Source organism: Sylvia atricapilla, chromosome 7 (genome assembly GCF_009819655.1).
Source record: "Sylvia atricapilla isolate bSylAtr1 chromosome 7, bSylAtr1.pri, whole genome shotgun sequence".
NCBI lineage: Eukaryota > Metazoa > Chordata > Aves > Passeriformes > Sylviidae > Sylvia > Sylvia atricapilla.
The window spans coordinates 11,289,708-11,302,209 of NC_089146.1; the positions used below are offsets into that span (position 1 = coordinate 11,289,708).

At 40.2% G+C, this 12,502-nt stretch overlaps 1 protein-coding gene across 2 annotated transcripts in view; it reads left to right on the forward strand.

Moving 5' to 3' along the window:
* Positions 1 to 12,502, forward strand: part of SPATS2L (spermatogenesis associated serine rich 2 like) — a 76,759-nt gene that overhangs the window by 24,900 nt on the left and 39,357 nt on the right. For both annotated transcript variants that reach the window (XM_066322586.1, XM_066322587.1), the window contains one exon: positions 10,323 to 10,386. In XM_066322586.1, the coding sequence (XP_066178683.1) occupies positions 10,348 to 10,386 (39 nt within the window). In that variant the 5' untranslated portion in view covers positions 10,323 to 10,347. The remainder of the gene's footprint in view (positions 1 to 10,322; positions 10,387 to 12,502) is intronic.

Consider the following 12,502-nt stretch of genomic DNA (forward strand, 5'->3'; position numbering starts at 1 on the left):
CCTCAACAAATAAACAAAGAATCTTCTTTTCATTCTGTCGATAAAATTACTCCGTTTGCTGTCCATATATCCTAGCTAGTCAAACAGCTTTATCTTTGGCTTGCCCTTGCCAAGTTAAGAAACTTGTAATTAAAAAAACCTCCCACCAAACCTTAATATTCCTGTCTGAACAGGGACCTCAGTTCATGCATATCAGCAACACTTCATATACTGTTGACTTCCAGAGGCAGAGAAGTTTTTTAAGATTGTCTCCTGACTGTTGGGCAGGGTATGGAAGGTGGGACTGGTCAAGGCACTTCTGCATGTTTTTGGCAGCATGCAGTCTGCATTTATTGACTGTACTTCTACAATTAATGTTGATGTAGATGGGTAGTGTAAGGTTCAGTTGAAAGGAATAATGGGTTTCTCTTGGGTTTTACCTTTAAAAAGTGCAATTCAAAGTCCAGTAAGTGCTCTAATAGCTGCCTATTCATGTGTAATAGCAATTAGGTTGAAGGACTGTATGAACAATAAGTAATTATGGGTTAACTTATTTATGTGCTTTTGTTGTTTCCAGGAATACCTTTTGTTAACATCAGAAAAATCAATGTTTTCCTTGGCAGTAGGAAGGTGGGGGAGGAGAGGAAGACTAGCATTTGTTGTAAATCTGAAAATATCAAAATGTCAGTGGTGGTGACAGTGTAGTGTCTGATTCTACAGGTACTGTTACTATGGGAATACTGCTGGGCGTGTATCTGTTCATTGTGGATATACATCAGGTCATTTACTAGAGAAACTTATAAGCATTTGTTAGAGCTTTTATGTACATATGTTTTGTGTGTGTACATATGTATATACACTATATAATAATTTAAATAGTGTTCAGGGAAAAAATTGTGTCTTCTTCAAAGGAGCTATATGGGGTGACTTGGTTATAGAAAATGAAAGGCTGCATTTAATTTCAGTGTTTGGTTTTGGAAGGTTCAGACTGCTTTGGCATATTTAAATCGGGTATTTACCTTCAAGCATATACATAAATTCACTGACTCATAAAATATGGTTACCTGTACTTTGAATATATGTTACTTACCTGAGGTCTCACCACACTAAGGCTTCTTCAGGTCTGTCTTGCCTCCAGTTGAGTACTTGGCTTTATCAGTTCTCATCAGAAACCCTTTATTCAGGGAGCTCTTTCAGAGCTCTGGTAAAGTACTTCCTTTCCCCAAACTCACTGTAAACTTGCCAACTCATCATGACTGTGGTGCTTCCTTGTGTGCTTGGTCAGGGCAGCTCTGATGACTTCTCCTTCTCTGTCTGCAGTTGGGGGGGGGCTCCTGTGATACCAGCAAGCAGCTGGTTCAAGTCCATGTAGCTCTTTGAATTCAAAGGATTATATTTGCTGAGAATCAACCTTGCACATCTAAAAACAGTAAACTGGTTCTTCAGAGATGACTGAGCAAGAAGGAAAGGTGATGTGGACTTGAAATACTTAAAAGAAAGAAGACTGAAATCAGAATAGCTCCAGGACCATCTTTGAACTTGAGGTTGATTCCAAGATTGAGAATTTACTATACTGTACCAGTCTGCTGGTAGAAGTTTGATTCCTTGTGATGATTTATTTCTTGATATCCAAAACAAGTGTGAATTTGAACACTTCGCTGACATTCACTTCCGTGCTTCTGCTCTTACTGTTTAGAGAAACCACTGTGATTGAGGCAAGTAATGCTCCCACTTTACATACTTCCCTGTTAGCACTCCCATGCCTGCTCTTGTAGCAGTCCACATTTGGGCAACCACGGAAGCAAATGAACCGACGCTGTCTCTTGGCATCCTGTTCTGAGCTGAAATTGGAGCCAGCGTAAATGGCTTAATAGCTCAAGTCCCTGGCAAGAGCAACTTGGAAGATAATACCTCGTTTGTAAAAACTGAAAGTTAAACTTCTTTGTTGTTTTGCAGGAAGGTCATGCAGATGTAGAATTTGAGTAGATTGTTTTTTGCTATTTCAGTGCTCTTTATCAGTATGCTTAGGAAGATATTTTGAGAGCTTGAGGAAGAGCAAGAGGCTAATGTTTATGTTGGCAAGTCTTACTGTGGAGAGTGAGTTTTCTCAGTCTGAATTTTTTTTTCCAGAACCCCCATCCCTCCCTCCTGCCTATCAGAGAGAACAGTTTTACTGACCATGTAGCTGAATTCATCTATTGTCAATTGGGTTCAACTCTACTAGGATGATATATGTAGTAAAACGGGGCATTCAGATTATGCTGAATCACAGTGATGCTCTGCAGATGTTCCTCTAGGATGCCAGCCAGCAGAACACAGGCTCTGGCTTCCAGCAGCATTCTCCTGCAGAGCAGGGAGGATACAGAGCCCCTGGGTGCAGTCCCTGAAATGGGGAGCATCAGAAGCCAGCAAGTGGACACTTTATCCTGAGCAGCCACTGGGCAATTGTGGTAGTTATGCAATGGTGCTGGATTTCCTGCCTTTGGAGCTCTGGAGTGGGGATATGCTTTTGCTGGCTCTTACCTGGTTCTACGAGGCTAATAAATGTGTTTGAGGGAAACAAGAAAAATCTTTAGAGAAATCCTCTTCTTTTAAGAATGGCCATGGGATTAGAGTGCTCTTCTAGTGTAGCAGCAGGCAGGTTTGGAACAGGCACTAGATATTCAGTGTCTGTAGGCTGGAGACATTCCCTTGTCACTGCGCTGCTGGGAAGAGTTTTTTCTGTCTCTTCTATTTGAGCTGTTTCATGTCTTTTATATAAACATTTATAGAACAGGAGTCCTCATTTTTTCCCAAGTTCCAAAGATTTTAATGAGTTGATAATTTCTTACTATTAAATGAAAATATTTTTCTCACTTGTCATGAGCAAGCACCAACTTGTTCAGTGACACCAGGCTCTGAGGAAGCCACACTGAAACACATGTTAAAGAAGAGCTTCACTTCGGTAGGACAGACCCAGCATTCAAAGACTGTACAGGAAGAGGGTTTGCTAGCAGCCTCACTTGTAACCAAGGGTGAGTTTTTGTCCGTGGACCAGTGATAGAAAATTTTGTGATGTCAGTATCAAAAGATATGGTTATATCACTGAATACTTGTAGACTGTTTGGATGAAATGTTAATGGAGTTTGTGGAAGATGCCTGTCAGTAGCTTTTTTTTGACCCTCTCTTAACGTGACCTTGGTAGGGCCAGAGTGTTGCTCTGCAGGATTCTCATACAGTGGAGCTGCAACACCGAGTGCAGGGAGGACCTGAGGATCCCTCACACACCACATCTCTGTGCAAACACAAATGCCTGTGGAGCCTGCATAAGCAGTTCTGGCTTCTCACACACTGGAACTGGGAGAGGGAAGGAAGCAAGTCAGCTGACAGGAGGGGAGAAGCACAGGCTCTCCCTGGCTTACATGGATGGTACCGTCTTTGCTTAAGAAGGGGAGAGCATAAACAAGGTCAAAGAGCAGTGGGTTTTATCAGAATGAGGTATGGAACTTACTGGTGCCTAACCATTTTGTTGTAACACTGACTGGACTTGGCAGTGTATCTGTGGTACCTGCATAGAGCCATTCCTGCCCTTGGCAGAATTCTGAGGAGGATAGAAGATACTAGGGCACTAATCCAGGTACTAAGGACTGTCCTTCCTCGCATATCCCACTCTCGCCTTTGTCCCTTTTTCCTTTTTAGCAGTAGGTCTGTGGTGTCTTGGATATGGACTTTATAGTGTTAAATAGCATAACTGAGTTCCTGATGCATCACTGTACATTTTCCAGGCTTTTACCCCTTGCTGCCCGTTTCCAAGCGAGCAGCCTGCAAGGCTGTAGATCTGAGACATCTGCTTCTTCCTCAGACTGTGTAGTCAGGAATTCAGAAATCCTCAGGAGGAGGTGATAAACAATGGGGGAGCATAAGCCTCCTTTCTCTAGGAATCCAGAGCTACATGTGGAATCAGTGAGACGTTTTATTTCCTGCATCCTGTTTCCAGATCTGCAGCCAGTGGGTTTCAGGCAGAGTGTGCTGACCAGTAGGGTCTGGCTGCAAGAGCTGAGCAGGAGGGAGAATGCAGAGGCAACAGCTGCGTTCTGTGATTGAGACAAGCGTGACCAAGGACGGTGTTGGGACTGGGCTCTGCAGATGGGGAATATTCTGGAATGTGTGTGCACTCCCATACATATGTTTATGCAGGCATTTAAAGGAAAGGATTTTGAAGGCCTCAGATGTCATGAAACTTACCTGGGGTGCTTAACTAGTTTGAAGTGGCTAATCTCAAACTTCCAAAACTAGGAAATACCAAATGATGGTGTGGATAGAAAATTTCTACTTGCAGTCATTAGAAAGATATAAAACAGGACTGGAAAACACCAGTTCTGTATTAATGACATTTTATGTTGGTTTTACTAGGTGTGTTCATTCCTAGTGACACAAAAGGCTAAAAGGACAGCTGTGAGGACACTTGCTAATATGGCCTGGATGCTCCTGACTCTGGTTATGTTTTTGCATTTAATTAGCATGTTTATCTTCAGACAGGTGACTACAGCAAATAGAACATCAGACCCATTGTTAATCTCGATACTGAAGACAAATGTTTGAATCTTGGTATTTCTTGTAGTTTCACAATCAGCGGCATGCTGATGTTTGTCCATTTGACCTAATTAACTTTTTCTTCTATTTAAATAAAATCTGAGCGAAAATCTGAAATTGCTTGAATTTTGGAATCTCACTCTCGGACTTTTTTCAGTCCTTCTGGTGCAACAATATTAGCTTAAAACTGCATCAGAAAAATTGTGTTCATCTCAGGCTTCATGTGAGGGTCTCTAGTAGCATTTCTTTATAACGAGAAACAAAGTCAAATGTGAAATGGAGGCCATGTGTCTCTGATTCTGCTGATTTGGCTTTTACCTGGGGCTTGTGGATGTCTGCAGGCAAGGCAATGTAATATAATATATGTGGATGGATAGGAATCCCATTTGAAAATGAGATGTAATTCTGTAGAGAAGGTAGAAATAGAGGAGATGAAAGCATAGTGCAGCCTGCTACAATCTCATTAGATACTGTCATGGCTTAATCCCAGCCAGCAACTAAGCACCACACAGCTGCTCATTCACTGTCTCCCCATGGGAGTGAGGTTTGAGTGGCAGAGCTTTGTGTGCTGAGCCTGACATCATATGATATGGAATATCCCTTTGCTCAGCTGCCCCGGCTCTGTCCCCTCCAATTTCTTGTGCCCCTCAGCCTCCTCGCTGCTGGGGTGGGGTGAGAGGCAGAAAAGGTCTTGGTGTGTAAGAAATCCTGGCAGTAACTACAGCATCCCTGTGTTATAGCTACTGTGAAGAAAATTACCTCAATCCCAGCCAAAACTAGCACAGGTACTCTGCCTTTTTTTTTTTTCTTTTTCTTATTATTTGCAGTTCCTCTAAAATTGTGATTCCTTTGTTCTGCCCATACCTGTCTAGCTTTTTGGAGCTGGGGGATTTTGGCTGAACTATTTGGAAATGAGACAACAATCTGTAATTAAAAATAGAAAATCATTAAAATTCATGTTCTGGTGTTGGTCTACTTCATGAAAAAAATTGAGTGGCAAAATTGTAAACTCTAGTTTCTCTTTTAATAGACAAAGCTCACTCAGTGACTGGGATTAGAGAAGCACTGGCAAGGATCAAGTCAGACCTGGAATTCTTGGTTTACTGGGTAGTATTTCCTTATAAAAGGAAACAGTTGCAGTGCGCAGATGAGGACAGTTTTTGGAGTGTAGGAAAGCATTTATCCATAAGCCTATAGATGGGAAATCCTCCCAACAGCAGGTTATTACATGGTGTTTAATGGGGAATTTTCTGATCTTCCTTGCCAAAGTTGCATTTTCAGGTGTCAGAAGTGGTGGAGCAGGTGTCACACATGTTCTCCACTCTGATAGACTTTACTGTGACAGGGTATTTTCACAAATTGTATCTTTCTGGCAACCCTTATGCTTTCATAAACTACTTTTCATCCCTGTGTATTTGGAAGGAGATTTTTTTTGTGTGTTGTTAGGAAATTTACATGTGCCAGGATTTGCAGCAGTGGCAAGACACAGAGTTGATGTGATTCTTTGATGCTTGAGATGCAGGCAATCCCAGCCATCCATAATGTTGTATAGAATGGAGTGTTTGTCAGCTTTTCCCGAGGGCCTGTCTGGCTGGAAGGTGTCTGTGGGCCAGACACCTCTGATGCTGGTACCAGTGGGAAGGTGGTGGGCATTCTTGGGAAGCTTAACACAGCAGCAGTGGGATTTCACTGCTGCTTGGAGACAGAAAGGAAACTTCTGTCGAGGCTGGGCAAGCAGCCACATACTTTAGGCTGTGACAGGTGAGCTCTGACATATTTTTCTGCAGTGGTTAAAGGCCGTTCCTGTAACTGTCTGCCTGCTGGACGTTGCTGCTTACAGTTAAGGTCAGCGGGACAGAGCATGTGCCAGCACCATGGATGCCTTGGTTCAGGTTCATGGTAGCTTAAACCTGCATAGACTAATATGAATTGCTTCATTTGGTAGGGGAGAAAAGTAAAACTCTGCCAAAAGTAGTCCAGTCTTCTCTGCAGCGTTCCCTTGAATGCTATTGAAATGCTTCATTTTACAAGGCAAGTGAAATGTCTCATTTGGATGTGTGTAATAGCTTTGGAAAAAACATCCTGGTAGTATTTGAGGTCAGGATGTATTGAGAAACAGAGTTATCTCCTGCTCCAAGCAGTGCATTTGGAAATTTGTATCAGAAATTAATGACCCATATATACAAGGGATTCTCTAGTTTGTTGGGGGTTTTTTTCATTAATTTCTTTTTCTTGGAAGTCTTTTGACATGATTTGCAGTGACATTTCAGGAGCAGAAGTGCAAGCAGGAGGTGGTGGAGAAAGACAAAGCATGTAAGCTGGCGTTCAAGCTGAGAATCTCTCATATGCAGTATGTTTTGTGTGTTTTAAATTTAGTACTTGTATTAACTTAATCTTGGCCAGTGCAGAAAATCTTCTGTCAGAGAACTTTCTCCAAATATTCTTTTGTGTGCACGCTGTTGGTGACATGTAAATTGTTTTCCACTGGCTTTAGGTGCCTTTAGGGCTCAGCTGAGGGTCCTGTTTTGATGTTCCACAACTCACAGAGGAAGAAGCTTTGCTGAAGGCCTCAGGGTGAGAATGTAGCAGCTCAAACTTAGATCCTAACTTGGAGATAAAGCTTGTATACTTCAGTGGGACTATTTTGTTCATAAAATTATGGATGTGTTGTAGTCTTTTGCCACAGGATTAGAAACTAAGTAATTGTTAAATGCTGAGATTTAAATAACACTAGAGAAAAAAACACTAGTTAAGTCATTAAATCAGTTGGTGCTACAATGAGGAAATTAAATTTTTAGCTATTAAGTATAGCCATAAAGGATGATGCTTCTAAAAATTAGTGCAGCATTGACATTTTCTTTTTAATGTATCATCTGTATTTTATGTAACAAGCAGCACTGGACTGAGTTATATAAATGAGCAAGTGTTTTATGCATGTTATTTCAATTATCTGTCCTTGGAGAAGGTGAATGAAAAATAGCTCCCACTCAGTTTTAGCATTTTCATTTTGACAGTTGTAATATGCATATTAATGAAGTGTGTGAAGTGTAGAGAAATGGGTCTGTTTGTAAAAGGGGTGTCCTCTTAGTTCTTTATCTTAAAAGGAAAAGAAAAAGAGAAAGGAAGAAAAAAAGCAGAGGGTATGTTTCATGTAGCATGCCAGGTCTCTTTGAAACAGCTTGCAGTTGCAAAGCTAGCTGAATCAGCACCACATTTACTGGTGGAAGGCTGTAATCATAGTAACACCTGCAGTGTACAGCAAGGAAAGAGGCACATCAAATTCTGGCAAGGTGTTGAATGAAGTTTTTATGTCTGGTTTTAAATCAAGTCAGAGCATTGCTGCAAAGAGTAGAATTGGTTAAGTAGTAGGGTTTAATCAGCAAAATTAAATTTCAAGGTTTATTTAGCCAGTATCTTTGAAAAAACCTTAGTTGAGAGGCAGTAGGCTTTCACAGAGTATCATTATATGGATTACTTTGCTTCATACAAGATGTAGTTTTAAAATGTCCAAGTTTGGTACAAAATTGATTTGTTGAAAAAGAACCTGAGGATTTAAAGTGACAAAGATATTTTTGCAGTACTTACTGGTTTTTATAGATGATTAAACTTTTAAGGCCAGAAGAGTTAATTAGCTGTCTTAATGAGCTTGTTTCTGTGTTGTGTGTTTGGTTCTTCAGGAAAAGATTTTACTGTTTTTGTTAATGTCGTTGTGAGGTGCTGGATCAGATTAAGTGTATTTCAGTCAGTATGCAATAGTGCATTGATCAGTTGTCTCTAACATTAAAAAATCTGCTCGGTACTAGATAGAAGAGCAAACCAGTCAAATTCCTTAACTATCCCTTACCATAGAGCTCTCTCTCAAACAGAGAGTAGGACCTGTCCAGAGTGTCTTTGATGGCACTAGGTAGAAGCCACGCTTTTATGAGAAGCAGCAAGAGATATGAAGACTCAGAGTGACTTCAGAGCTGACTTTTCCAGTCTGCATGGGAAAAATTATTATCTATATCTCATGTTCTTTGCCCCTTTGGCACAAGAAATAGCTGACAGCAAAAGACAAGAAGTACATTAAAAAAGAGTTGTGTAGGGCCTACAGGCTACAGGCACTTCTCAACACCTTTCTTTTGTTATTGGAACCCATTAAATATCGGAAATGGCGTTGGCCTGAACTTCACTTCTTTGTGATCTTCCTGCCTGCCCTGTCCAGATGTTTTTAATGCTGCTTCTAGCCCTTGGGTGGGCTTGACAAAGAAACTAATTTGAGCTCTTTCATTCTTGGTGTAAGGAGGGGCAGGAAGGGCAACCTTCCACTCTGAGATGCCAGCAGACAGTAAGGCCTTCAGGGTGACACAGTGGCCCAGTTGCCGAGAAGGCTTATCAAACATAGTGACACTCCAGTGCTAAGCATTTGAGCCACTGACTTAATACAGGTAAAGGGTATTTGAGTTCTAATAGAGCATCTGTTCATGGCATAGTAAAATGGAGGTGGCACAAGCAGTCTTCCTCATTTCCAGCATGTCTTTTTAGTAACTTGCAATGGAAATGATTACTTTTGTCTTTTGGCTCTCCATAAGACCAAAACTCAAATTAACTTATTTTTCTTTTTCCTGTTATCTCTTCCCTAGATGCTTCCTCAACTCTCATCTCTTTAGTTGGAAAATGGATGCATACAGAAATGAATTATAAGATTTAAATGTTTTTGGTGAATACTGTAAGAGATGTGCTTAATTTCTGGAGTTTAAACTCTACTAAACTTCTGTGTTTCAAAGAAGAAGTTAAGGGAGGATTGTTTAAGGGCATTAAAAGAGATTTAGAAAAATTTTTGGAATACATCAGTCCACATAGCAAATGCTCAAATGAGGAAAAGGAGGTGTTCCAACTTAAAAACTTTGACTGAACTTAAGGGTTCATTCTCATATATCTATACCTATACCTTTTTATCAGTGTACAGTAGAGTTAAAGAGAGTGAACGAACCAAACTTGTATTTCATGTGACTTAGTCTTTGCTGTAGTTCTTTGTGTGTGATTTAATGTTTAAATGTGAAGTTTCAGGCAGTTGGTTTTGATGGAAGCAAGATGAGGCAATGGGACTCCTTTCCCTGTGTTAACTCTTCATCATGTGGTAGAGTGTCTCAGTTACCCAGCCACATAACTGGAAATTGAAAGCATATTGCAGAGTTTCTTAATCACATGCAAATTCCATTCATGTGCCCAGTTTTTCAGAGAAGACTTAGAGATTTAGATCTACAGACCCTGTTAGTTTCAGTAGAGGCTGTGTGACTAAATCCTCTGAATTAGTTTTGAATTAAAAACAAGCAACAAACAGGAGGTTGTCAGCCGAACCTCCTGGCACATTTGGCTGCATTTTAGGACTGCATTTATTGATAAATTCTTTTGGCAAAAATTGAAGATGCTGGTGAATGAGAAAACAGGAGCTGTTGAGTTCGTCTGAGGGGCTCCTTCCTGCTCTTTTCAGCCTCAGAAGAGAGGGTATGGGAAACATGGCTGGGAGAAGTGTGATACACCTTCTGTCCAGATTCATAGCTGTAAGGCATTTTTAAATGTGCTTTCAGAACTAATCTGGGGAAGGTAGGAAATTTGTATTAGCTTTACCTTTTGGCAGGATTGAGCACTGTTGTGCACAACATTGTGTTCTTATGTTTCTCTGATGCTTACAGGTAAGCGTATGCAATTAGTCATTGCAGGTGTAACTTTGACAGGTTGGGACTAAAACTTCCAAATTAATCTCTTTGATTTTTTTTTTCTCATTTCAGAGACACTACTCTCCTCTGAATAAACATGGCAGACAACAATTCTCCTGTAAATATCAAGGAAAAGGTAGGTTGAAGTGACAGTACAGTGCAAACCAAAATTATATTTGCATACATGTTTAATTTCTGCTCTTTCCAACACTGATCACATACTGAACTTTATTATCTATTGACTCTGTGCGTGAAGTACACAGAAAGGTATTGATAGGACTAATCTGAACCTTGCTTGAGGAGAAGCATTTTTACTTTTTTGCGGAGAGACTGTGTTGTCAGCTAGTCTTCTCTTATTCCTTTGTAATTCCTGAGCACACTGATGCTGTGGAGAGCAGCACTTCGGGATGATTGCTTCTGTACAAAATGCAAGCATTGAAGAAACATGCCCTTTAGCAATAATTTTCTGCTAAAAATGTTATACCTATAATACTTTAAGTAATTCCTAAAAGTGCAGGACCTGAGAAGAGTAGATTACTCTTCTAAAAGCTATGTCTGCTTTTAACTGCATTCCATGTGCTTGAGTGAGTCTTCTCCATGTCCTTGGCTAGAGCTAGAGCCCTTTCAGGAGCAGTAAAGGACCTAAATCTAATTAGGATATGAGGTAGGTCGGTAGATCTTTTGTGACTCCCAGCAGGCAGATTGTGAAGAGACTATCTAACCACAGAAATTCTTCTGCTCTCTCTCATTACAGGAAACAGTTCCTTACCTGTTGCACTGCCCCAGTGCCTTTTTTTTTTTTTGAGTAGTTTTATCTTACATATGTTGTTAACATCTCAATTGCTCATTGTGCTTGAAGATTTGCATGTCAATATGAATCTCTGTCTTGGTGATAAAGATCTTTTTTAGTCCTTAATAGCAGCACAGGGTTTTAAAATTGAGTAAGCATGATGATTTTGCAGTAGAAAGTAGTGTCATCAAATTCTTTTCCCTGGTGCCCGAGTGCTCAACGGTAAACTACAGTAATTCTCAAAATACAACTCAGTAAATCAATTGAAGCTCTGCATATTTACTGTGTAGCTTGAATTTTTTTATTTAAGTCAGTTTTACAAATGCAGGATTTTACAAATCATGTTTGTCTTTTGCAAGTTTAAGAATGACAAACTGCAACAGGAGTTTTATTCACAGTAGGTATCTGCTGTCCCAAGTGTGATATCTGCTGAGAGTGCCCAAAATCAAATGTTTATGAGCATGTGCATTTTAAGGCAAGAAAATAATTGGATCAATACTCTCTATTATAAATTGTTCTGCTCTTTATTCCTGTATCTTCCATCAGTATTTAGTGCCACTAAATCCCTATGCCAAATGGAAAACTCAGTTTTATAGCAATTGAGATTCTTTTGCTAATTCACTGCATTTCATTCTGGCAAATACAGACTAATAACCTACTGCGTAAAGGGTTAGTGACCAGACAGACCTCATGCAGTCCATGTACATCAGCTGAGAAGGTGTTGTGCTCAGAGAACCACTGCACCTGGACTAGTCCCTCTTGTTTTAAAACAGGATTGCAATGACTCCATTTGGTACCTTGTATTTGGTTTATCATATGGGCAGCAACAAACTGAGTAACTATGAAGTGACTTGACTGTGGCTTCAGAAGTCTATGATTGATGCGCTAGAAATACAAGTAAAGAGTTGAACAAATAAGTCCTGCAGAGTTGCCTTTGATAATATTTGCACATAAACTGCTAAAACATGAGGATTTCATTTGCATGTTTGAAAAGCAGACATATTTACAGTGTGCTGGTAAGAGTCAAAATCACATCCCTTTCTCACTTAGCTTACAGAGCTTCCATGGTCATGCCTCACAACATTGAAGCAGAGTGACTTTAATGTTTACTTTTATCCACCTTTTGGGAGGCAATATTTCTGGGTAAAAATACCAAGGTTTATAAATACAATACTTCTGCTGAGCTCCATAAATTCATTGCCATCAAGGTAAATGGAAGCAGGCCTGGTTTAAAAGAGCAGACTAGAACACAGTCCCTTCCCAGTTCTCACTTTCTTCTACCTTAGCGCTTGCAGATCATAATGTACTTAAGACTTTGATCTTGCTAGGACTTACATGAAGCCAAAGGAGCTGCACATCTACACATAAATACTTACTCATGTAAGCTTCTGCAAAAGTAGCACACAAGTTTCTCCTTAAATTGGAAGTTGTTTCACTGTGATAAAAATGTGGTGCAGATCCC